The following is a 25,657-nucleotide window of genomic DNA, read 5'->3' as shown; positions in this document are numbered from 1 at the left end:
TTAACTACTTATAGCACTTAATATATCTTATTTGACGTATATAGCACGTCCTCCCTTATAACCTTAAGCTGATCCTTTACTGGCTTATCCTTATTAACGTTAAGAACGTGTATAAAGCCAATAGGTGGCGGCAATTTGGGGGACTCTAATAGAGGATTTTCCTATATAGTTAGCAGCCGGTTAATAGAGGAAGGGCAGAAACCTACAGTCATTACGTCATATATTACGACTTTTTATATATTGGTGTTTTTAGCGGTGGCCTTCTGCAGCATTTCATCGGCATCGCAATATTGACGCGTGTTAGTTAGGTTTGCTAATAAAATCACGCTAGCGAGGGTGCCTGCAGCATGCTAACCCAAGCAGGAGCGCCTAAAGCGCCCAATACGAAAAGTCTCTTTTGCTAGACGAAGGGATATTCCGGAACGAGCCGTGTACCGGTATTGGGCAGAACAAGCGACTGTACCAAACGCTCCGATTGCTGAATTCTGTTGGCTCGAATCCAGTATTCATGATTATACGTCGGTCGGAAAATATTCATTCGTAGAAATAACGGCTAAATAAATTGGTACAATGACGACTCCTCTGGCCCTGCCTCTGTAAAACGGCAAGGGCAATGTATACACGAGAAAGGAATCTAAAACAGCAATTACACGCAAGATCGAGTATCTCAACCCAAGAACTTAGCTAGCCCGCGCATCAGTTCTCGAGGACACCAAAACGTTTCCCAAACTCCTTGAAAAGCTGAGGTGTAATTTCATCACTGCTGTTTCCCTTCACTGTCCAGAGAACTCCAAGCTTGTCATAGTGCTCTAATAATGGGAGACTAGTTTCTTCGAAGCTTTTCAGTCGCGCTTTCCAGACCTCAGGGTCATCGTCTTCCCGGCGCATCAAAGGTTCTCCAGTAATATCATCCCTGCCCTCAATTTTGGGTGCATTGAAGGTGGTGTTATAGACTCGTCCTGAAGGCGCATGCACCCATCGGTTGCAGATGCGGTCGATGATGATATCTGTAGGCGTGCTGATGTTGATAACGAGGTTGATTGGTATTAGGTCGTCAAGCTGGCTTGCCTGAGCGGCTGTCCGCGGAAACCCATCCAGTACGAAAGAGGCTGATGGGGAGTCGGAGTAATTGTACTTTTGAGCTCGGAGTGGTGACGGGATGAAGACGGAGTCAACGGTGTCATTGCTTTCCATGCTGATTGAAGATGTGTAAACAGTGTAGGGCCTGATTGTGTCCGAGGTAAGCCAGCCGCGGTTGGTGAGTTCGTTGATTATGAGTCGGAGGATCATGGAGTCAGGAACCAATGCGCCAACTTTCATTTTGGACTCTGCTTGAATACCTAAGAGCAGTCAGATGTTAGCTGAATTATAGACTACGTCTGAGGATGCGTGTACCTAAAGGAGTTCTATTACGCACATTAAGTCGCAATAAATCCCCAGAACTTATTGATGACAACTCAGGAAACCGCTTCATCAAGCGTTCTGTCTGCGTGCCCTTGCCTACACCCGGTGCTCCTACCAGTATAATACGCGCCGCTCTCGAGAGGGACATTTTTTTGCAGAATGTTCGAGATTAAGAAAGTATCAGCGATAAGAATCTCGTCGTTTTTCTGGCGCAAAGTCGGAGGAATGGAAGCCAAATGGCTCCAGACAAGGTCCAACGGATTTAGCGGACGTGCATATTTGGAGCAGAACTAAGAATTATAAAGTGCTGTATAAGAAAGGAGAACAAAACGAAGACACGAGTGTGGAATATTAAAAAAAAATTATTGGATTTCTAATCGGGATCGGAGTAAGGCTCACAATTCGGGGGAAGGAAGTGAATGTGGTGGGTGAGGGGCCGGCGTCATGAAAGAATTGGTTGAGCACTCAGGTCCCCGAAGGCCGCGGAGCCGGATACTGGTCCGTGTCATTGAAGTGCGTGTGAGAACGGCTTGGCAGCTTAGTGATCGTTCCTGGCGCAAATCATCTGGAAACAATCACTATCGGGCCATCTCTTGCACAATTCATTCACTTCATTCTCTCGACCAAATCAAACCACTTTGCACTCAAGCCACACTTTTCCATCATCGCCGACTGCATTCATCGCCCCGATTCTCTTTCCTGTCGTTTTGATCGTCACTCCTTACCTGTTTCCGCCGGCTCCGGCACCATGTATCTGAATCGCACTGCCTCTAGGGTAACGCCATTGTTGCTCAGGAGCTCCACTAGAGCATTCCAACGAAATCTGCGACCACTACATCATGAGGTACCCGCTATCGCCATATTATTACCGCATCGTGGCCTATCTACGGACACGGCCACCTCTGCAGGATCAGGAGGAACATATCCGCCTCCCGGCTTTAACGCCGACCAAGCCAAGAAACCAATTCCAAAGGAAGAGCAACAGAAATCCCTCGGCGGGAAGGTAGCTGCCACAGCCTCGGAGAAGCGTGAAGTTACAATTCCAAAAGACGAACCTACCTCCTACACGAAAACGAAGGCTGTTGAAGCCCAAACGCTGTCTGAGCTTGCTGCGGAAAAGGCTGCGGCAGATAAAGCAGAAGAGAAGAAATTAGCTAAGAAGAAAGAGGAGGATAAGAAGCTTTCAATATGGCAAAAGGTCAAGAGAGAAGCTCTTCACTATTGGGATGGCACGAAACTACTAGTTACCGAGGTCAAGATCAGCTCAAAATTGGCACTGAAGATGGCTGCTGGGTATGAGCTCACTCGGAGAGAGCATCGACAAGTATGTATGGTGGATCAATATGCTTTCATGAAAAACGGCTGATTTTCGCTAATAGTTGACACGAACCGTCCAAGATCTTGGTCGTTTAATACCATTTTCGGTTTTCGTCATTGTTCCCTTTGCCGAGTTATTACTGCCAGTAGCCTTGAAGCTATTTCCAAATCTACTCCCCAGCACTTATGAAGGGCAGAGTGCCAAAGATGTGAAAGCTAAAAACTTGCGAGCTACACGCAAAGAAGTCAGTAGTTTCCTTCGGCAAACCATGAAGGAGACTGGCTTGCCAGTGAGCGCTGAGAACGCGCAGAGGGAAGAGTTTGCAGAATTCTTTCGCAAGGTAGTGATATTGTTGTTGTCCTCATGGCTTTCCCGTGCTGATTTGACGAATAACAGGTCCGCACTACCGGAGAGTCGCCAACTCAGGCTGATGTTATTAAAGTCTGCAAGATATTCAAAGATGACTTGACTCTAGACAACCTCTCGCGACCGCAGCTTGTCGCTATCTGCCGTTACATGAATATGACTTCATTCGGTACGGATAATTTTTTCCGGTATCAAATTCGGCATCGTATGCGTCAAATCAAACGAGACGATCGGGCAATTTCTTTTGAAGGCGTGGATTCCCTCTCCGTTCCAGAGCTCCAGACCGCTTGCGCAAGTCGAGGGCTCCGCACGCATGGAGTGAGCCCTGCGCGACTTCGAGAAGATCTTCAGATGTGGCTCGACTTACGACTGAAATATGGTGTGCCTTCTACGCTCCTTGTGCTTAGCAATGCCTTTATGTATGCTCAGGGCAAGGAGAGCGAGCTTAACTCTCAAATCGATGCCCTCCAAGCCGTTTTATCCAGCATACCGGAGGAGTTGTATCACGAGATTGAGTTAGAAGTGCATAATGCGGAGGGCGCAGCAACGAACAAACAGCGTCTTGAAGTTCTGAAGGAGCAACAAGAATTAATCGAGGAAGAAAACGAACAGAATCAGGTGCACGAAAACAGCGCGAACGCATCTCCAAAGGATACTGAGAATATTGATGAGGATGACAAAGCAGCGAAGGAAGTCGTGAAAGTAGACAAGGACGCCGCCTCTATTGACGGGTTACGAAAGGCAGCTAAGGCTTCCACTAGGGAGGATACCCCCGGGAAAGAAACGAAATCAGAGGAGGTATCGAGTAAGTAGGCTTATTAAGCAGTAGCGATCGCCACTCGTGTATATTAATCTCTCCGAGACTGGGGGTTTTGGACCCCATAAATAAAAGAAATACCCATCGTTCCACTACCTTTTGCTGCAAGCCCTGTTGAGTTGAAGAAGAGTTCCTGAAGGCGTCCGAGATTGGCCAGCGCTACTAGTTCGCAATTATAAATGCGACGGAAGGGCTACGGGAATCGCTTGATATTATAGTAAACCCTGAGGGAAGGTAGAACTCCTGGCTAGCTGTCCGGATAGTCTCAAATTGCAAAATCACTCGACCCATCAGATAGAAACATATCCGAGAACTAGATATCCGTAGCTTACAGTCCTAAAGCAACGGTAAAAGTGAGAGGCTTAGCGAAGCAGGCTTGTGATTTAAGATCCCGAGGTAGAAGCGCATATATCTTATAAGGCCTTTTGATACCATGTTATAGCCAATTACCAGTATCGAGTACAAATATATTTGCTAAAATATTTCAATTCAAGCAGAGAGGAGCTCCAGTACGTCATTACCTCTACTACTCTCTACCCTCCCCGTAGCCAGGATCTAATCCTCCTACAGTTTCCCTTTTCTCGCCCTCTTCTCTCGATCATAGGCATTCTTCTCCCTCCCCTCATCACCCTGAATCTCTGCCACAAGCCGCCTATACTTGGCCTCATACGCCTTGTCCTTCTCTTTCTTCTCCCTAAGCTTCTCCCTCGCAATGAAATTTGCATCTTTCCGCAGTTCACGTAACGCCCCTTTTTTCTCCCTCTTATACTCCGCTCGCAGTTTACTTGCATTTGCTCGGTCTCGGTCAGGATCATAATGTTTATCTGGGCTAAAACCCTCTTCAAATTTCGGTATCGCCGTTTTTATGGGGAGTGGGCGGTGATAGTGCAACTCTAGCGGACGGCGCACAAGGCGGGCTTGGTTTAGCAAAATTTGGAGGCGCTGATGTGCTTTTGTCTGCTTGAGTGTTGAAAGGGTTTCCAGGGTACCCGGAGTAAAGATTTCCGTGAAGGCTGATTTAGAGAACCATAAGTCGGCCATCGCAGCCAGATTTTTAATGTGCGTTTCGATAAGATCCGGCGTTTTAAGAGGAGAACTTAAAGCAATGTTTGTGAATCTGACGAGCTCGGGTATATAACGTCTAGATAGTTTTTGGTACTGGAGGCACAGTGCACCAATATAGGCACCCGTTGCAAGGTCTTCAACATTCTTCGGAGTCGTCATACCAAGCCACCGTGCCATAAGCGTAATCGCAGGGGTCACTACCTGATGGAAATGGTCAGAGGTAGGATATATTGATCCAATGGCAGTGAGAATGATGAGGTCTCCAGGTGTTAGGGTGTTAGTAGTGTGGAAATGCTGGAGATGGGAACGAAATTCCTTCGCGATCTGGTCCGGAAAGGTTCGGGATAGAGAGTGTATATGACGAATGAGAGTTTCTGTGGTGGCGAGCGGCGGGCTGGGCTTCTGGGACGACATGTACGCAAGGTGGTTGACAAGCACTCCAGCGAAGTCGGCGAGCATTTCCTTATTCTCGTGGTGCAGTTTCGGATGGTAAAGTGCCCTAATTCTTTGAATAATAGTATGGATAGCTGAAATGGGAACGTCTTCGAGAACATTGAGGAAGTCCTCGTGGGATCGAGGACATGGATATGTGTATGCCAGTCCGAATGATTGAGAGGGTTCTCGGCCGCTTCCCGTAGTGGAGGAAACACCATTGTCTTTTCCATCCTCGAGAAATATATCCTTCAAAAATTCATCGTCCTCTGATTTTTGAGTGTCATTACCACCATCTGCTTCTTCATAGCCGCTTTCTGACAACTCAATATCACTTTCTGAATAATTTTTGACCGTATAGGCGTCCATGAGAAAGTCATCCTCATCATCAACTCCTACAGGCCGGCTACCGTGGGACATTCCCGAGAAACCAAACTCTGCTGCATCGTCTTCTGGCTCATCGTCTGTAATATCTTCATCTTCCATGCCGCCATTACCATGCATTTGATCACTCTGGGTTTTCTCGTCTGGGTCACCCTTCATTCTGCAAAGGCGCTGTTCCTCTAAGTCCTTTAGTAGTTTTGCCTCCTCCTCAGCCTTCTCGTCTTCAGTTTTAGTCCTTTCCATAGGTTTAGATCGTTGGTCGAATAACATTTGACGAACCCGCTCATCATACTCCTTATCAGTAGTTTCCTTCGGAAGCTCGTTCAAAAGAGCTGCTCGGTCAGGGTTGATAGAAAAATTATTAGCTAGAGCTTTTTTTGGGGGAGATCGGGGAAGCGGGTGGAGGAAGTTCAAGCGCCCTCTCAAAGCAGCAAGGACATCTGGGAGGCCTTTATCCAACTCTTCGCGTAAACCATCATCCTCTTCTTTTGCTACCTGTCGCTCATGTTTGTGAAATTTTGACTTAGCGATCACCTCTTTCATTACCTCTGCCTTGGACTTCTTCCGCTTGGGCTGTTCCTTTTCAGTATCATCACCAAGCCTATCTGCACCGATTGAAGGGCTCCTCCTCCTCTTAAGTAACTGCAATGTACCCGCATCATCATCACCGCTAGAAGCCTGTACACTCGCCGCATCGTAGTCGTCGACTCTGATTACCTCTTTTCCAGAACTTAGCGAGCGGCCCAGATGGGTGAGTCCTCCTTCATCTTCAGCCTCTTCAAGATCAAATAACAACGATCCCTTCATCCTCTGCTTTTCACGTGTGAAACGTTCCAGCATCCTCTCATCTGGGGTCATAGTAGGGTCGTTTTCGCCTATTCGACGGTCAAGGATTCCACCAACTTTGTTACGCTTGTTCATCTCCGGCAATAGAGTCCTTCTCCTCTAAGAAATAATATCGTTAGCCATGGTATCTAAGCCGCAGGGTATGGGAAAACGAACGGTTTCTTCGCCGAGGCTTTTAGTGACTCCAGGTCTTCCGACCATGCCTTTTAGGGTAGCAGATCGATTCACAGTAATATTGAATTTCTTTGGTCGTGCAAGGGTCTTGAACTCGAATGGATTGAAGCTTTCCTGTATGCGAGACAGGGCGGCATTGCGCTGTGCTTTTGGGTTGGAGTTTTCTTCATGACTCTTTTTCTTATGTTTCTTGGCCTTCTCGGGAGCGTTGATTCCTTGCTCTCTTAAAGATTCTTTCAGGCGTTTCAACTGAGACGGTGGCATTTTGCTTGAATAGAATAATAATATCTCTGCCTGTGGCTTTCGTAGTGTTGAAGCGAAATGCCAAGAGTCTGCCATCCACGAAATTACCTAATGTTCCGTGCCTCGTTCATAAGCGTCTTGATCTGCTTATGCACGGACCCACCTTGCGCTCACCGAAATCAAAAAATTGAAGATCTACCTCGGTACTTCAAACCCGGTAATGCATTTATTAGCCAAGAAATCGTGCACGAGCTGTCGCGTGCACGAGCCGGCCCAGACTTCTAGCCCTTAGGACTGCTCAAACGACAACCTTTACACAATATCATACCCTCAATAAGTACAACAAAGCCATCATGGCCTTGAGGATAGATGACCGTTGGCTTTGGCTTGGACTTGGTAGAATTTCCCATCCCATATTTGCATTATACTATCCTCATCGTATCTAGGCGTTTTCACGTTCTTCGCCATCAAGGGTGTTGCTTACGGCTTGCGTGAAGTCGTAAGGCTTACCGAAGTCAGCAAACAACCGCCATGTCCAAGAAAACACACCCGGTTATCTGAAGATGGTATTGGTTTCCCCTAGCGAAGCTGAATGGTCGTCGCAATATTTAATCAGCTGCTGATTGTTTCCTCGAAGCTATTAAAACAGAGTCGCTTGAGACTCTCGCAACTTGTTCAAATGTCGAGATCCGCAAAGCGTACGCTACAATATGATTTTGTAAATTTGATCCTCTACTTCTCTAATAATTTTTCTGCCCTTAGAGCTACTAAAATACTTTGCGATCGCTTTATGAAGAATTCCGAAGCTAAACAGCTCCTTATCTCCGACTTTCATAGTCCTAATCCTGAACTCCAAGAGAATGCTCTGAAGGCTCTGACGCTCTTGGATTATCATGCTGTATCTGGTGATTGGTACTCAAGTTCTGAACTTGCAGACCTTCCTCTCCGCTCTACCTATTTCCGAACCTTGCCAGTGCGAGGAGCAAGAGCTCGTCCCCACGAGGAGAGCCCAGAAGAGCAGGCACTACGACGCCGTCGTAGGGAAGCTATGGTTCTAAATGAAGGAGACAGGCCAGTTTCGCAGGACGACATTATTCAACGGGGTGGGCGTATGACGGATGACGAGACTCGAATAGCTGAACAGGCGTTGGCGACCTTAGCACGGATGGAGAGGGTAAGAGCTGCTGCGCAAGGTGACAACAGTACCTGAGTATTACCAATCAAAAACAAAGAGAAGAAGAGGATGATGAACAGCCACGTCTACTGGAGCTCCCTCGGGCGCGTTGAAATGAAAAGAGCTCTTTTAACTCCTTGAGGCCGTTATGACCGTCTAGATAGAGCACAGCGGTCCTCTTCGGCCTTTACAGCTCAGCGGCCCTCTTCTGCCTTTACAGCCCAGCAGTCTCTTTGCCATGTTTAGTTAAAAGGCTTTCCATCAAAACTTTCGCCCATAATTATAGTTTCTATGCTAGAATGTACCATCCACGCCAATTAAATCTCCACTCACATGCTTAATTCAGCGCTTTCAAGCAATAAAACTACATCATACCAGCTGTGTATGAGTGGTGAGGAATAGGGGAACTTAAGAGACCGAGTGAGCGTGAGGTCGTGTTTCACACTGCAAACGTTCAACAAAATCTCCAAGCTTGGTCCCAAACCATTTCGACAATTCTAGAATCAATTACTTATAGAGCTATTCATATCTCTAATAACCTTTGATAGTAGTGTGATAGATTAGTGGCTATTTGTTCACTATGAGAACCGGAAAATATGTGTCCTACCAGGAGGCCCAACCGTCAGAACTCGGTTTTGAAAGTCTGGCTCATCCCCTCCGATATTCGGGCACCCAAGTCACCGCATGTCCTACACACTATGGTGTCGCCGTCACCTGTACTCACTTACTCTCATCTCTCACCAAATGCGCCTTGAAGCAATTGCCGTCTTCTCCTCTTCAAACACCTTCGATATCACTGGGGACCTTAGTCTTGTCTACCTGCTGGAAACCCTCGGGGTTGTTGGACGCCGGAACCTATACGCATCAATTTTACTCTGCGCGGTGGTATCAACGCCACTGACGCACGAAATACCATTCTAGAAATTCCTCTGCTTGCTCAATGCGAGGAGCTAAAGCTTGAGGTATACTTACATGCTAAAAATCTGAAAGAGCCTTACGGATATCAATACACCCGGCCTTTCTATATGTTAGGTGGCTCAGGGCAGAGTCAAGTGGAGACGAGGCTAATCTATACTGATCATATACATCAAACGTCTTTTGTGCGGGAGCTGAAGGGCTTAATAGGAATAGCGGCGAAGGTCAGGTGGATTGATGAAAAAAAGCACGGAGATTTGGTAGAATTTAAGAGGGAAGCAGAGGAGTGGCTTAAAGTAGGTGGGCAGAAAGGATGGAAGTGTGAGGGGACTTTGTAGACAGGGGGCTATAAGGACACGATTGTGGAACAGGATAGATTGGTGAGAGAGACGAATCCTTAAGGAGGTAAGGCCTCCAGGATTGTGGAGACTATATACTACGGGGCACGTGCCTCCAGCACGTGACCGGCGACCATCCGAGGGGCATCCGGGGTTGTCCTGAGGGCAACCCAAGGTGTCCGCAATAATATCCCTTACATTGCCCCCCCCCCTTCTTGCGGTCGGCCCCCGATCGCTATTACCTTGCGGTAAAGGGAGATTATAAGGGCTTATCCCAGAAGGGGTTTGGAGAGATTAGAGAAATATTAGTATACTACTATATATTATCTATCTATCTAACCCCTACTTTAAACTCCTAAAAAACCTTAATAAGGAAAAAATATAACTAGAGAAAAGATATAAGGATTGCTAAAAAAACCCCCATTAGAAGCCTACTAGAAGTATACTAGTAACTACCTAAACTAATATAGGAATTTTTATATAACTTTACTTCTAAGCCTCTATACTAGTTTATAATTAATTATAAATATTATAAGCAATTTAGTATTCTAGTATAGTTCTATAAAACTTTTTAGTATAGGTTTTAACGTATAGAGCCTTAGCTTGCCATTATCTTTAACTATTAAGATATAGTCTATATATAAGGGTTATTTTAACCCTTACTTAGGTATATTACCTAAGGGCTATTTAGGGGTAGCTAAGGCCTAGCTAAAGGCTAGGCTTAGTACCTTCTTATAAGCTTATAGCCCTTTCCCTCCTTATTAGTTTGTCTCCGTATAAGGCTATTACTATACTCTTTACTATATTATTCCCTCTTCTATTATAGTAGGGTAAATTAGCCTACTAGATTTAATATCTAGATTAGGTATAGTCTAGGGAGTATATAGGCCTTTTATAGATATATAGATTGGTCTATAGCCCTAAGAGTTTTTAATAACTTAAATAGGTATGATGGATAAACAATATATGTTAATTTAGGTAAGCGAAGGTCGGAGGACAACAGGGTGAACAATATAGTGAAGTAAGTAAAGTAGATAAACTTGATGCAATTAATAATATCTATTTACGGGAGATTAAGTCTTTATATACCTAAAAGACCCTAGTTCTAGAATATCTATATTTTAGCTTATATTCTAATACGTTACCTAATATACTAGGTAATACGTTACCTAATACGTTACCTAATACGTTACTTAATATATTACCTAATATACTATTAATAATAAGCTCTAATATTGCTTATATAAACGTTATATAAAAACATTTTAAAAGAACCCTACGGCTTTATATAGTGTATTAGATAGTATTAACTAGTATATTAGCTAGTGTATTAGATAGTATTAGCTAGTATATTAGCTAGTATATTAGCTAGTATATTAGGTAAAGTATTACCTAGTATATTAAGTAACGTATTACCTAGTATATTAGGTAACGTATTACCTAGCGTATTAGGTAATATATTAGAATATAAAACGGAATATAAACGTTCTAGAATTAAGGTCTTTTAGGTATATAGAGACTTAATCCTCCACAGATAGACATTATTAATTATATTAAGTTTATTCACTTTACTTACTTTACTACATCGTTTACCCTATCGTCCTCTAACCTCTACTTACCTAAATTAATATATACTAGGTAATACGTTACCTAATATACTAGCTAATATACTAGCTAATACCATTTAATATACCGCGTAAAGCCGTAGGGTTCTTCTAGGATGTTTTTATGTAACGCTTATATAAGTAACATTAGAGCTTATTATTAATACGCCCCTATAAATAATATTTTGTTTTATAATATTTTATTTATTATTTTTATTTATTATTTTTATTTATCAATTTTGTTTAGTAGTTTTATTTATTTAGTAATATAATAAAACCTTATAGTAAGTACTACGGGGGGCTCGTTAATGGGCTAGGTGTATAGGTAATGAAAATTAAAGTTAATAACGTAATAATAACTGGTGGAGTAGTTGCCTAATAGATTAACTCTAATTGTATTCTAAGAATTACTATAAGGAAGGAACTATCTAGGTAGGGACTAAAAGTCCTTAAATACACAACCGTACTCCTATAAAATCCTTTTTATATATAATATACGTATTATATATATTATACGTACGTTCCTTTTATTAATTTGGGTAAGCGGAGGTTGGAGGACGACAGGGTAAACGATGTAGTAAAGTAAGTAAAGTGGATAAACTTAATGCAATTAATAATATCTATCTGTAGGAGATTAAGTCTTTATATACCTAGAAGACCCTAGTTTTAAAACGTCTACGTTCTAGCTTATATTTTAATACGTTACCTAATATATTACCTAATACGTTACCTAATATACTAGGTAATATATTACCTAATATACTAGCTAATATACTAGCTAATACTATCTAATATACCGCGTAAAGCCGTAGGGTTCTTCTAGTGTATTCTTATATAATGCTTACATAAGCAATATTAGAGCTTATTATTAACACCTTTTATATACTACGTATACTGTGTATAATGTTATATAACTTTAGTTACTATTTCTCGTTATATAGCTCTATCGGCTCTATCTTAGACCGTGCCTAAATTAACTAACTAGCTTCTTCCAACTCTTCCCTAAGTAGTTATAATATTATACTTAAAGCGTCCGTAACACTATCTCCCTCTTTTTATCTTTGTTCTTAAAGATCCTAAATATCTCTAAGTTATTTACTAGAGGTGTAATATCCGTCTAATTAATTTAGTTAATATTATTGCTTATTATACCTAAAGCTCTTTCTTCTTTATAAGCGCAACGTCGCGCCTATACTATTACTGCGATATTATCTCTTAGTAAGATTATACTGTCTCCGTATTCTCGCTATTTAAAAGAGGGGTTAGTTTACGTAGTATTAGCGAACCCATCTTTGTAATAACTATCCTTTTATTTAGAGTGCACTAAAGCAAATATTCGTTTGTCCTATAACGTTCGCTCTATCTCTAATACTAAATATATACGACTTATTACTCTTAATAGTCGTCTAGTTCCCTAATTAATTTATCTTAGGGTTTTATATTTAATCTACTGCTATATAGCTAGATAGTAAACTATCTTAGGCTCTTACTAAGCTGGAACGTTCTTATAATATAGAGTAGAAGGCTCTTAAAGCCTATATCGCGGCGTCTGCTTAGTTACTCTGTGTCACGGAGTGAGCATAAGTGGTGATAATATATAACGAAGTAGATATTATTAAGCTATGTACATAAACTATGTAATAAGGTCAAGACGTTGCGTAAGGAGAGAAGGTAGGAGATTGGGAAGAAAGGGCATATATCGTTGACTTGGTTGCTTGGTTAATATGTATATGGGGCAGAATAGGGTTTAGGTCGTGGTCCTAGCAGAACTTAGTAGAATTTAGTAGAACTTAGCAGAATATGGCAGAATGCTATAGATTGCCGCTAGATTGCCGTTAGATTGCCATTTTACAGTTAGTCTCTAATTGCTAAGTTGGTGGAAATAGGTAGATGTGTGCAAGGTGTTACGGGGGTGTCCCGTAATAGTACCCCCCCCTTTAAACTTAAGCTTCTGCGAGGTGGGGCTATAGTAGTTCTAGGTAGAGTTTGTGAAAGTCTTCTGCGGCTTATATAAATCCTATAGAGTTAACGGGTTCCCATAAGGACTTAGTAAAGCCTCTCCATTTTATAAGATATATATATTAGCGTTTCCGTTTATCGTACTTAATATTATTAATTCTTTTAATAAAGTACTTGTTCTCACTATCTACTTTAACTGGTAGGGGAAGGTCCTATATCTGTCTAGGCAGGGCGTCTAATACGGGGGTAGGAGGATGGAGGACTGACGTGTAGAATATAGGGTGGATTTTAACCGTATTAGGGAGCTTTAATTGGTAAGAGTAAGAGGAGACGACCTTCTCGACCTTATAAGGGCCAGCGTTCTTCTAATTAAGTTTCTTAGTAGGTCGTTTCGTATTTAGATTTCTTATATCTAGCCAGACGAAGTTACTAATTTAGTAGGCTGGTGCTAGGGTTCGTTTCTTATTCGCTGCGGCTTTATAGACAGATTGGGCCTATATTATTTCATTAATAAGGAACTGTTGTAGTTCCTCCATCTTTTTTACAAATTTGTTTACTTCTATAACTTATAAGGCTTAATAAGCGGGGCGAGGAATGTTACTAAAGGGTTTAAAACCCATTTATAGATGCTAGCCGTAGTTAGCCAGGAACGGGGAGACCTTTATAGTTTCTAAAACGGAATTATTTGCCGTAAACTCGGCGAATATAAGCCAGTTAATCTAGTTATCTTATAAGTACGACGTGTATATCCGAATATACTACTTTATTATAGCATTTATACGTTCCATTTAACCATCCATTTCTAGATAGTATGCCGTAGACAATAGTACTTTAATGCGGAGTTGGGTAGTTAGTTCTTCCTAAAATATAGAGACAAACTAGCTGCCTTTATTAGAGATAATCGTTTCAGGGAGTCTGTAGAGTTTCTATACGTAATCCAGGAATAGCTAGGCGACGGCAGGTATTAATATATTAGGGCAGGCGATTAAGTGTCTTATTTTAGACAGTCGGTCTACAACTACTATAATATTTGTGCAGCCTTTACTTACGGGGAGATTAACAACGAAGTCGATTAAGATGTCCTTCTATCTTCGGTCTAGAGCAGGCAGTGGCTTTAGAAGGCCGTTGTACGTCTTATGCGAAGCTTTAGCTCGTCGGCAAATATAGCAGCTAAAGACGTACCTTTATATTATATTATGCATATTTGGCTAATAGTATTCTCGTTAGAGCAGTTCTAGGGTTTTTCCTTAGCCTAGGTAGCCGGCTACTAGTAAATTATATACGTGTTTAAGGAGCTTAAGCTTAAGCTTATTATAATTAGGGATAACTAAATAGTTCCGGTAATATAAGCGGTTTCTATAGGCTTTATATTTACTTAAAGAAATCTTTTTAGAGCGTCTAGTGCTATCTTATATTAGCTTAAGCGTCTCTTAGATAAACTCGTTATTTAGGTATTCGTTAACTATAATCTGCTTAATTAATTAATTAGTCATTTTAAGGACGTGTACTATAAGATCTTTAGTAGAAGGGGTAAATAGTTTAGGGCGAAGTAGGGTCTAATTTCGGTAAGAGCGCGCTTCTTCTAGGGCTAGCGTATCTTACGAGCGTTAGGTTAGGGCATTAGGCTTCTAACCTTAGACGCCTAGGCGGTATATAATTAAGAATTGGAAATAAAACAGATATTCTAACTAGCGGGCCTAATAATAACTCAGCTATTTTATGGTCGTGAAGTACTATATATCACGGCTCGAACAAATGCCTCTAAACCAAAGCTTGAACGAATGCTGTATTACGAAGATACTAAGCTAAAGAGAAGGAAAAGGGGTCGCTAGGACCAATATAAACAAATATATAGGGTAAGCCGCTAAGGCGCTAGCTTTGGGCGGGCCAATTACAGGTCGGCAGAATATGGCAGAATTTGGCAGGTAACGTGCGATAGCGCCGTTACATCACCCCCCTCTTTAAAAGAAAGCCTGCCCTTAGGCTTAGTTAGAAAAAATAGGGTAGCACTAGGCTTATAAATGTAGGATTATAAAAATATAAGATGAGGAGATAAAGGGGACACGAGTCCGTCCTGACTAAGTATAAAGGGCAATTATGGGCTAAGTGGAAGCACTAGGCTAGAAAAAGTAGCCGCTAAAAGTCTTAGCACGGATCTAACTAATTAGATAACTTTAACCGGTGGTCAAAGTTCCTAGATATTTGAAATTTTACGGTACTAGCAGAAAACGGCAGAATATGGCAGAATTTGGCAGATAGCTATATTAGGGCTTTAGGGCGTTTTTATCCCTATATTCTTCCGGTAACTTATTATCTTTATTATACTAGTATTCTATCTATTTGTCTAGGTACTTTGGGGGTTTAGGCGCATTAGGGTATTAGTTATAGAATTCTTTAAGCTTTTAGGGGCAGCCTATAAAGTTCCATATAGGGTACTAGGTTAGGTTAGGATTATAGCCCTTCTATTAGACATGGTATTTTAGCGCTCCCTATACTATCTTATAGGCTAGTATTTTATTAACCTCCTATTTATTATCACCGTTTACTTAAACTGGTAGGGGAGGCTTGTTCTTTTGTCTAGGTAATAGGTTGTTTATAGCTTTCCGTAACTTATCTGGTAAGAAGATAGGGTAAACCCTAATTAAGTTTGGGAGCTTTATCTTATATAAGTTACCTATCTTCTTAAAAACCTTATATGGTCCTACTATCTAGTAGTTTAGCTTATGGCTAGGTCGTTCAGTCCTCTAATTCCTTATTATAACCTAGACTATATCGCTAGGGGCAAAATTGGGCTCTTAACGGTGTTTGTTCGCCTACTATTTTATTAACCTCTAAGCTTTTTCTAGGTTCTCGCGGGCTACCGTCCAGGCCTCCTTTAATCATTTGGCGTACTATTAGGCCTTAGTATAGAATAGCTTCTCTTGTACAGTCTAGGGTTCTTCTAGCCTTTTCCAGTTAAAGCTTATATGGGGTAAGTATCCTATTTCTAGCTAAATCGGGGTAAACCCTGTAGAGTTATGGGGTAGGGTTACTTGCGCGTAGTCTATTAAGGGTAGTAATTTAGACCAGTTATCCTAGAAATAGTTAACGAAGGGCCTAAGCCTTTAGTTTAGGTACTAATTTACGATCTCTATCTAACCGTTTGTCTAGGGGTAATAAGCCGTAGAAAGCTTTAGCTTAATGCCTAGGATCTAGGTAAACTTATTCTAAAAGGCCGATATAAACTATGGCCTATAATTAGACACAATAGTATCTAATAGTCTATAGATTTGGTAGACGTAATAAACATATAGCTAGGCTGCCTCTTTAGTATTAATATTCTTGTGATATGGAATTAAGAACGGGCGTTTACTAAAGCGGTTAACTATAACCATAACTATATCGTATCCGTTACGGTCCCTAGGTAGTTTATAAAAGTCTATAAAGATATACTGCTAAGGGCGCTTTAGTATTAGGAGTAGCTTAAGTAGTCCTAGGGTCTTATCCCGTGGGATTATAGCTCTCTGGCAGTCTTTGCAGTTCCATATATATTAATTAATATCCACAACCATTCTCGGCTAGTAGTAGCGGCAGTTAATAATTTTACGGGTCTTGTTCTTGCTAGGGTATGCCATAGAGACTTAATAATAAGCTTTGCGGATTAGTTCAGTCCGTAAATTATTAACGTTAGGGACTATAAGCCGCTCCTAGTATAGGAGCAATCCTTCCTCCGTCTTAAAATTGGGGTCTCCTTTTACAGCTTATTCGCGGAGGGCCCTTAGGGCGTCAGCCGTGCGGTTTACAGTTAGGAGGCGGTTAATTAGCCCTATTAGCTTATCTAAGGACTCCTCTATTAGTGCTAGTTTGTTTTGCTAGGAGTTTAGCTCCTTAAAGATCCGTGGGTTAAGCTGTTCTAGATAGAGGAGGGCGCGCGTCCAATATTGGGTCTTTAGCTTATCCTAGGGTCCTATATCTTATTCTCTTTAGGTTAGGGTATTAGCCTTAGAGTTTTGCTTACTAGAATAATATATAATTATAAAGAAGAATTAGGAGAGTATTTCGGCCTACTAGGCTTATCGCCCTATAAGCTACTTTATAGTTATAAAGTACTCTAGGGCTTTGTAATCTATATATATCTTAATCCGGAAGTTTATACCTATAAGCTCTACGCGCTATTAAAAGAGTAATTAAATAATAGCTAGCATTTCTTTGTTATATACTTTATAGTTATACTTAGCCGGGTCTATTATCTTTAAGAAGAAAGCCACAGGGTACCATTCGCTGTTTAGATATAACTATAATAGGATTCCCGCTACGACCCCATTAGAGGCGTCTATTTCTAGCATTAATTTAAGGTCCAGGTTATAGTAACGAAGGATTAAAGAAGAGATAAGCCAATCCTTTACCTCTTTAAAGGCCTTTATATAGCTATTATTAAAGACAAAAGGCGTATCCTTCCTAGTTAGTTATATAAGAGGTTTTGCCACAATTCCGTAGTTACGGATAAACTAGTAGTAGAAATTACAAAAACTAAGAAAGGACTGGATTCCTTTTACTGTATAAGGGGGCTTCTAGTTACGGATTACCTCTACCTTCTTAGGGTTAACTTTAATTCCTTCTATAGTTATAATGAACCTAAGGTATTTTATACATTTTACCCTAAACTTATATTTCTTAATATTAACTTATAAGCCTGCGTTCCGTAGCCTCTTCAGGACCTTCTTAACATAAACTTAATACTTAAGTTTGTTGTTTAAGTATATAAGAATGTCGTCTAGGTATGCCGTGTAGAATTCGTTAAGGTAATTAAAAAGAACGTTATTTATATACCTTTAGTACGTAGCCGGTCCGTTTATTAGTCTAAAAGGAAGAACTTTATATTTATAAAAACTATAGCGGGTACGGAATGTTGTTAAATCTTTAGATACAGGGTCTATCCTAATTTGGTAAAAAGCTTGGCGGATATTAAGTTTAGTAAAGATCTTTACCTAGCTTAGACGTGTAAGGGTCTCGTTAATTAAAGGAATAGAATACCGGTCCTTTTAAGTAATAGCGTTTAGCTTCCGATAGTTAATATAAAAATAAAGGCCTCTATTAGGCTTTTTTACGAACAGGATAGGGGAAGTAAAAGGGGCTTAACTTAGCTCGATAAACCCTTTATCCAGGTTATTAATTAAATACTACTTTATTACTTTTAGCTTATCTATTAATTAATAGTAGAGGGGGCTATAGCCTAGCGAGTTATTGGCCTTTAATTAAATCTTATAATCGTATATCTGGTAGGGGGGTAACTTGTTTAAGGCCGCCTTTAAGAATATATCCTTATAGCCTATATAAATGGTAAGAAAGAGGCGTTTAACTAGTTTCTTGTCGGTTTCCTTATCTGGCCTTTCCTCTTTATTATTAATAATTTAGTTAATCTTATATAGGCTCGTTGTAAAGACCTTATTGTCCTTCCGGTATATATTAAAGTGGAACGCTATAGCGCTAATTACGGCGATGTCTATGGTAGGGGGGTTAACTGACAATAGGGGCGTATATAACTTTAGGGACTTCCAGGGTACTAGCATTATTATTACTCCTTTTAGCTCCTGTTGCATCTTTTAGAGGTTATCCCTTATATCCTGTTAATACGTTCTTTTCCATAACGGTTAGATCTGTGCGATTTAGACGTTATCTACGTTATTATCTGTCCTGCTTCCGTACGTAGAGTCCTCTTTAAATGTAGCGTTTTGGGAGAGTATCTTTATTAGTATAGAGTTCTTTCTAGCTTTGCGGCGGGCGTCCTCTTAGGTAAAGGCTAGGTTACGGGCCCGGACATCCTACTAGTAGGTAGGGTTACCCCTTATAGCTAGTGTCTTGCGGTTAGTTCGGATCTCCCTAATAAAGGAGGGCAACCTTAGTCTATCCTCCGGCTAGATAAACCGTCTTTTTTGTATATTTAACTAAATATCAAAATAGGACATCTATTTTCGTCCGAGGATTATATCGTGGGACCCTAGGTCTAGGATGCAAAAGGGGATACCGTATTGGCGTCGTCTGTTAAGAGCAATATATAACTTTAAGACGTGGGTAACAGGCTAACCGGCTTGGCCGTTATAGCCCTTTACCTAGACAGGCTTCTCTAGTTAGATAGCTTCTGTATTTAGAAACTTAGCAACATTATTTGCACAGGTAGTATTTATAAAGGCGAAGCCATTTGCTCCAGTGTTAATAAGGGCGGTTATATTAACTTTATATCCATTTTAAGATACTATATATAGAACTATAAAATGCTTTCTACCTATTAACTAACTAAGATTAATCTCTTTAAGATCGATAGGGTACCCTAGGGGGGAGTTTTTCCCTAGAGTTCTTCTTTTCCTAACTTATTAGACGTTTCTCCTTCCTCTATCTCCTTAATATCGCCTATATCCTTTAGCTCCGGGTAGGATAAGGTAAAGTAACCTTACTTATTACAGTTAAAGCACGTAGCCGAGGCAGGGTTGATTGGAGTATTACGGCGAATACTAGTTAATGGCGTGGTATATAGCTAGTCGGGTAAGGCTCGCTAGTGCATAGTTATAACCGCCTTTAGTATAAGAGCAGTTGTAACTTATCTTCCTACTTTAGCTCCTATAGGTGTAGCTAGCGAGTTCCGATCGTTACGGAGTTACTTCTACTAATTAGGGCGGGCGTTAATCCGCTTTAGTTCTAAGTCTAATAATAGGCAACAAGTTGCGAGTCTTTTATAGGTTAGTAGGTTATCTAAGGTTATAGTAATCTTTTCTTATAGCCGAATTGTTAGCTTATTGTATAGGTCTAATTAGTAGTTCTTAAGGGGAACCTAGCCTTCTCCTGTAAGGTGTAGGAATTAAGTCTAAAATTTGGTAAAGGGTTGGTTTGGTTTTATTATTAGGTAATTATAGTTATAATAGGCATCCCGTACTTTGTTTAGGTTAACGTAGATAGCCGCTAAGTGCTATATTATCTTATTAATAGATATAAATTAGATAGGGGAGTTGTCCTTAAACTTGGCTTAAAGGTGCCGTTAGGCGTCCCTAGTGGTTTAACTAAAGAGGTAGAGGATTTTAGCTTTTTTAGAAAGGAAATGGTTATAGTTAACGCGGAGCTTTCCTCATACTTAAATTCTCTAATTCTTAAAGGTAGGGTCTATTCCGTTAGATAGTGGTAGGGGGTTAGGGAGCTTAATGGACTTTAATTACTTCATTATTGTATCCGTACTCCCTGGTGTATTATATTTAGTAGAGTAAATAGGTTAGTTAGGGCTTTAAGAAGGGGAAGCTGGGCTATTTTATAGGGCCGTAAGGCTTTCTAAGATCTCTTATAGGGTCTCTTATATATTTCTTGCTTTAAGATAATTAGCTTCCTAGCTGGCTACAAGGGCGCGAATCTACTCGCGTATATCTATAACATTATTATTATCTTCAATTTCTGATCCTAATTAGATTTTAGGTTCCTCTTAGGTAGAGGCAGCTCTCTTAAATAAGCTTACTTTAGGTGCCATCGTTAGCTTCCTAAGGTTTGTCGGTATTGTATGCTTTAGTTTTAATTCTAGGGGTATAGGTCCAGTCCTATCTGGCTTATAAGGTGGGATATTATCTAGGCCTTCCCAGGTAATATAGAGTTGTTTTGGTGTCTAAGTATAGCGCGTTAATACGTCGTTGTAGACGAAGTTTCTTTAGGGTGGGATATTATTGAGGCCTTCCCAGGCAAGGTAGGGAGAGCTTAGTATAATGTCACGGCTTAAATAAATGCCTCTAAACCGAAGCTTAAACGAATGCTGTATTACAAAGATACTAAGCTAAAGAGAAGGAAAAGGGGTCGCTAGGACCGATGTAAACAAATATATAGGGTAAGCCGCCAAGGCGCTAGCTTTAGGCGGGCCAATCGCAGGTCGGCAGAATATGGCAGAATTTGGCAGGTAACGTGCGATAGCGCCGTTACACTATAGGTTTTTATAGTCGCTAAGGACCTTAATTAGAAATCCAGCACCTTCTAGTTTAGGTTGCTATTATTTAAAGCATCTAATAATAGCTAACAATTCCTTATTATAGATCTCGTAGTTATATTCGGCTAGGCTTAGTTGTTTTAAAAAGTATACTATAGGGTGTAATACTCTATCCTCGTTATATTAAGACAGGATGCCTTTAGTAATATAGTTAGATAAGTCGGCTTCTATAACACTTATTTAGTTTAGGTTAAAGTATTAAAGTACAGGCGCAGTAGTAAATATAACCTTTAGATAGGTAAAGGCCTTCTTATATTCCTTATTAAAGACAAAGACTTTATCCTTTTAGGTTAGAGCTATAAGGGGTAAAACCAGGGCGGAGAAGTTATTAATAAACCGTTAGTAGAAATTAGCAAATTCTATAAAGGCTCTTACGTCCTTAACATTCTCAGGTTCTTACCAGTTTACAATTGCTTTGACTTTCTTTAGGTCTATTTATATACCGTTTATAAAAATAAGAAGTTTAAGGTATAGGACTTCCATTTTATAGAACTCGCATTTATCTATATCTAATTATAGACTAGCTCCGTATAGGGCTTATAGGACAAGGTTAACGTATTTCCAATATTCGGTTAGGTTATTACTATATATCAGGATATCGTTAATATAAGTAGTATAGAAGATGTCTAGGTAGGGGCGCAGGGTGTCGTTTATATAATGTTAAAACAAGCTTGGAGTGTTTACGAGGCCGAAGGGTGTTACTAAGTATTTAAATAGTCCATATTGGGTACGAAATGCAGTAAGCCATTCGTCCCCTTTTATAATACGGAGACGGTTAAATATAAAGATGATATCGAGCTTCGTGTAGTAACGAGCCTTACTTAGTTAGTTTAGCGTCTCTTATATTAACGGGATTGGGTATTAGTTCTTAACGGTAACGGCGTTAAGAGCTTAGTAGTCTATACAGAAGCGCAGACCACCGCTGGGTTTCTTAATAAAGATCACTAGTGTGGCCATAAGCAATAAGCTTGCTCTAATAAATCCTTTACTTAGGTTCTTGTCTAAATACTTTTATAGCACTTAGAGTTCATTTTAGGACATCCCGTATAAGGGTCTAAATCCGGGCTGCTTTCCTTCTTTAAGTATAATCTTATAGTCGTATAGTCGGTATTCTAGTAGCTTATCGGCTTCCTTTTATAAGAACGTATCTAGGCGATAATAATACTCTATTAGTACCTTTATAGCAGGGTTAGTGTGCTTCCTTAGTGCTAAGGCCTTCTTAATATCGGCTATCGTAATAGTAAAGATCGTATACTTAGGTTTCTTAGCAAGTTGCGCTAACAGGGTAGCTCTAATCATGCGGATATCCAGGGTGCTAAGCTCGCTTGGATTGCTCGTAATTTCTTACTTAGGTTTAGGTTCAGTATCGGGTACGGAGTTAGTGTTAAATTCGGGTTCGGGTTCTTTAAGAATCCTTTTTATAGTAGAATACCAGTCCTTTTAGTATTTTCGTGTATTAAGCTTAAGCTTCTGCTTAGCTCGGGGCGGTGCAGTACTTAGGGTCTGTTTGTAGGGTTCGGTGGAATTTTTAGATCCTTAATAAATATCGGTGGAAATCTTACGTCGGTGGAATTCGGTGGAATTCCTAGGTTGGTGGAATCTGGTAAATTCTTTAGGCGTAGGGTGGACAGTTATGGAAATTTTAGACTGGTGGATCCTAGTAGGTTTTTTAGATTTTAGTTCTAAGTCTAAGTCAGCGTGGGTTTCAATAAGCGAATATTCAGCCAATAAAATATCGGCATTTGCCAATATTTGCAGCGCCAATATTAAATATTGGCAATAGTTTAGACCAAATTATTATAATAAAAGTATACTTATTCTAAAAAGAAAGATTATATAAATTATTGGCATATATTAGCAGTTTTTATAATAGTATTTTAATTTCTTGCCTGCACAAAGCTCTGCGCAAAGCTCTGTGTACGAAGGCTCTGCGCGAAGCTCTACAGAGGCTCTGCACGAAGCTCTGCGCGGGGCTCTGCACGAAGCTCTGCACGAAGCTCTGTATGGGGCTCTGCACGAAGCTCTGCATAAAGCTTTGCACGAAGCTCTGCTTACGGAGGCTCTGCACGACGGCTTTGCACGAAGCTCTGCTTACGGAGGCTCTGCAGGACGGCTTTGCGTACGACAGTTCTGCGTACAACGGTTCTGCGTATGACGGCTCTACTACAGAGACTCTATATAAAGCTTTNTGTAGATCTTCGTGTAGAGCTTCGTGCAGGGCTTCGTGCAGAGCCTCCGCAGAGCTTCCCGCGGAGCCTCCGTATGTAGAGCTTNNTGTAGAGCTTTGTACAGAGCTTCGTGCGGAGCTTCGTGNAGAGCNNCNTGCAGAGCTTTGTGCAGAGCCTCCGTATATAGAGCTTTATTTGTATAGAGCTTTATATAGAGCTTTNTNTAGAGCTTNGTGCAGAGCTTTATNTAGAGCTTTNTATAGAGCTTTATATAGAGCTATATATAGAGTCTCCGTACGTAGGACTTCGCGATTATAGGGCTTTTATATATAGAGCCTCTATATAGTATAATAGNGTTTAATTAAAAATATATAACTACTTAGCTAATAAATATAAANTTTAAGTATTAAATTTACCTTATTATACTTTTAAATAGAGGTTTTATCTAGCTTTAGATAGCTATATAGTTTCCCTCTTATATATATACNTATATAGGCCCACTATATAGACCTTAATAGGAGNTATAATAGCGTAATTAAATATCTTATCTTATCTTATACTTNTAAATAATATNTTATTTATTTATTTATAAAAGCTTATTAATATTTTAGATATAAATATTTATTTATTTAACAAATAGGTATATTATTATTATTATTTATTACTTAATATCTAATTTAGATCCCTATTAGGCCAATATAGACTACTCCTTATATATATATATAGGGAGAAAACTCTATTTAAGAAAACCCTATAATCCGTCTCTTTGCCTTTTAAGACTCGCCTATAAGTTGTCTATAAGTTACTTATAGTACTCTACTACCTTACTTTTTAATCTCCTTAGGAACTACTATTGCCGTAATAAGCCTACAGACACGTTAGTATTATTTACTTTTAAGTTAATTAATTAAATTATGTAGTAACTTATAAAGTAGTATATAAACTAATTTATATTACGGCGCTAGTAGATATTAGTAGATTATAGCGGATAATTATAGATAGTTTTATAGTTTTATATAGTTGCCGTTATATAACTATAGGATTATATATAACGTTTNAGCGGCGCCACCCTTTATCTCTTTTCCTTTCTCTAGCTTTANATCCTNNTTTATAGACTACTAATTATATAGGCTTACGCGTCCCTCTTACCGTACTCGTGCCTTAATTAACTAGGTCNCTAATAATTTAGCTACTACTNCCTTTACTTATTACCTATACCTACGCCTATAGAGCTATATTTTATATATAGTATACAGTAATTACTTATTAGTTTTTTAGTAGAAAATTAATATTATATAGCCCTACCTTTTAATAAACTTATAGATATTATTAAAAGTAAGGCTTATATAGTTATATAGCTTTAATAGAGGTAGATTAAAAGCTATAGTAGATATAGGGAAAATAGAGTAAATATAAAGTATTAATTTAGGTATAGGTATATAATAGTTACTTGCGGATATATATAATATTTTAATATAAAGAGAAAGGATTTAAGTTTATTTAGGTGGGTAGTATATATATATTATTTAGAGGGTATATATATTATTATTATTAGTTCTTATTTTATATCTAATGCGGTTCTCTTATAAGTCTATATAGACTACTACCGTAATATAGATATAAAAAACCTCCATAGGGAGATATAAGGGGTAGTACTTTAGATAGTATCCGTACTATATTAACGGGAGAAAAACGGGAGAAAAAGTACCTTTTAGGTCGCTAATCTAAAACTCCCGTACGCGTACGCGTATAGGAGTATTCTAATTGCCTATCTTACCCTATTTACCGCTCGTACTATACTTCCTAATAAAGTTAAATTGCCGTATAGTTTTATATGCCTACCCTTACTCCCCTAATTACCCTATATATATATATATATATATATATATACGCATAGGTCCTTCTACTTATAGTATAATTTCTATTATAAAGAAGCTAGCGGGATAAATATAGAACTAGGTATCTTATCCTAGGTCCCTAACCTAGGTCCCCTATATATATCTATAGCTAAAGATATAGAGGAAGACAAAATACTATATAGGTAAGTCTAGGCTATTAGGTAAGGTAGGGAATAAGAGGCTTATTATAGACTTCCTAAGGCGTATATATATGTGTTTAGCCGCCATACCGTATACGTTCGGTCATACCGTATACGTTTAGTCCGTACGCGTTCGGTTATATACCGTTACGCTTAGTTACAGCCGTATACGTTCAGTCGCAGCGCCGTGCCGTATAGGTTTTGCCGTATATATAGTTATATACCGTACGGAAGGGAGAAAGGGGTAACGCTGGTTTAGATGCCGTAGTTTAAGTATACTAGACTTATACGAAAAGACATAGTAGTGCTCGTAGGCCTTCGCTAGGGCTTACCCTCCCAGCAGAGACTTCTTCGCACCACCACGTCGCAGCGCCGGCGCTGCGCAGCCGTACGCACATCTCTGCGTTTGCTCTAGTAGTCAA

The 25,657-nt window shown here is 39.9% G+C and overlaps 4 protein-coding genes across 4 annotated transcripts; 2 read left to right on the top strand and 2 right to left on the bottom strand.

Moving 5' to 3' along the window:
* Positions 1 to 468: 468 nt before the first annotated feature.
* K441DRAFT_632076 (adenylate kinase-like protein) lies at positions 469 to 1,870 on the bottom strand. Its single transcript, XM_067646332.1, has 2 exons — positions 1,396 to 1,870; positions 469 to 1,340 (listed from the first exon to the last, which is right to left on the bottom strand). The coding sequence occupies exons 1-2, from the start codon at positions 1,550 to 1,552 to the stop codon at positions 697 to 699; spliced, it is 801 nt and encodes a 266-aa protein (XP_067506642.1). The 5' UTR covers positions 1,553 to 1,870; the 3' UTR covers positions 469 to 696.
* Positions 1,871 to 1,994: 124 nt separating this feature from the next.
* K441DRAFT_606842 (LETM1-domain-containing protein) lies at positions 1,995 to 4,216 on the top strand. The gene is made up of 3 exons (XM_067645419.1): positions 1,995 to 2,728; positions 2,784 to 3,062; positions 3,119 to 4,216. Exons 1-3 carry the CDS (start codon positions 2,153 to 2,155, stop codon positions 3,899 to 3,901), a joined length of 1,638 nt encoding a protein of 545 aa, XP_067506641.1. The 5' UTR covers positions 1,995 to 2,152; the 3' UTR covers positions 3,902 to 4,216.
* Positions 4,212 to 7,107, bottom strand: K441DRAFT_632070 (nucleolar protein 14). Its single transcript, XM_067646331.1, has 2 exons — positions 6,789 to 7,107; positions 4,212 to 6,731 (listed from the first exon to the last, which is right to left on the bottom strand). The coding sequence occupies exons 1-2, from the start codon at positions 7,068 to 7,070 to the stop codon at positions 4,470 to 4,472; spliced, it is 2,544 nt and encodes an 847-aa protein (XP_067506640.1). The 5' UTR covers positions 7,071 to 7,107; the 3' UTR covers positions 4,212 to 4,469.
* Positions 7,108 to 7,551: 444 nt separating this feature from the next.
* K441DRAFT_656547 (uncharacterized protein) lies at positions 7,552 to 8,699 on the top strand. Its single transcript, XM_067648026.1, has one exon. The coding sequence runs from the start codon at positions 7,642 to 7,644 to the stop codon at positions 8,257 to 8,259; it is 618 nt and encodes a 205-aa protein (XP_067506639.1). The 5' UTR covers positions 7,552 to 7,641; the 3' UTR covers positions 8,260 to 8,699.
* The last annotated feature ends 16,958 nt before the right edge of the window (positions 8,700 to 25,657 follow it).

The sequence above is a fragment of the Cenococcum geophilum genome (genome assembly GCF_001692895.1).
Source record: "Cenococcum geophilum 1.58 unplaced genomic scaffold K441scaffold_11, whole genome shotgun sequence".
NCBI lineage: Eukaryota > Fungi > Ascomycota > Dothideomycetes > Gloniales > Gloniaceae > Cenococcum > Cenococcum geophilum.
The sequence above is the reverse complement of the archived record's forward strand: the minus strand, read 5'-3'. Positions and strand labels throughout refer to the sequence as shown.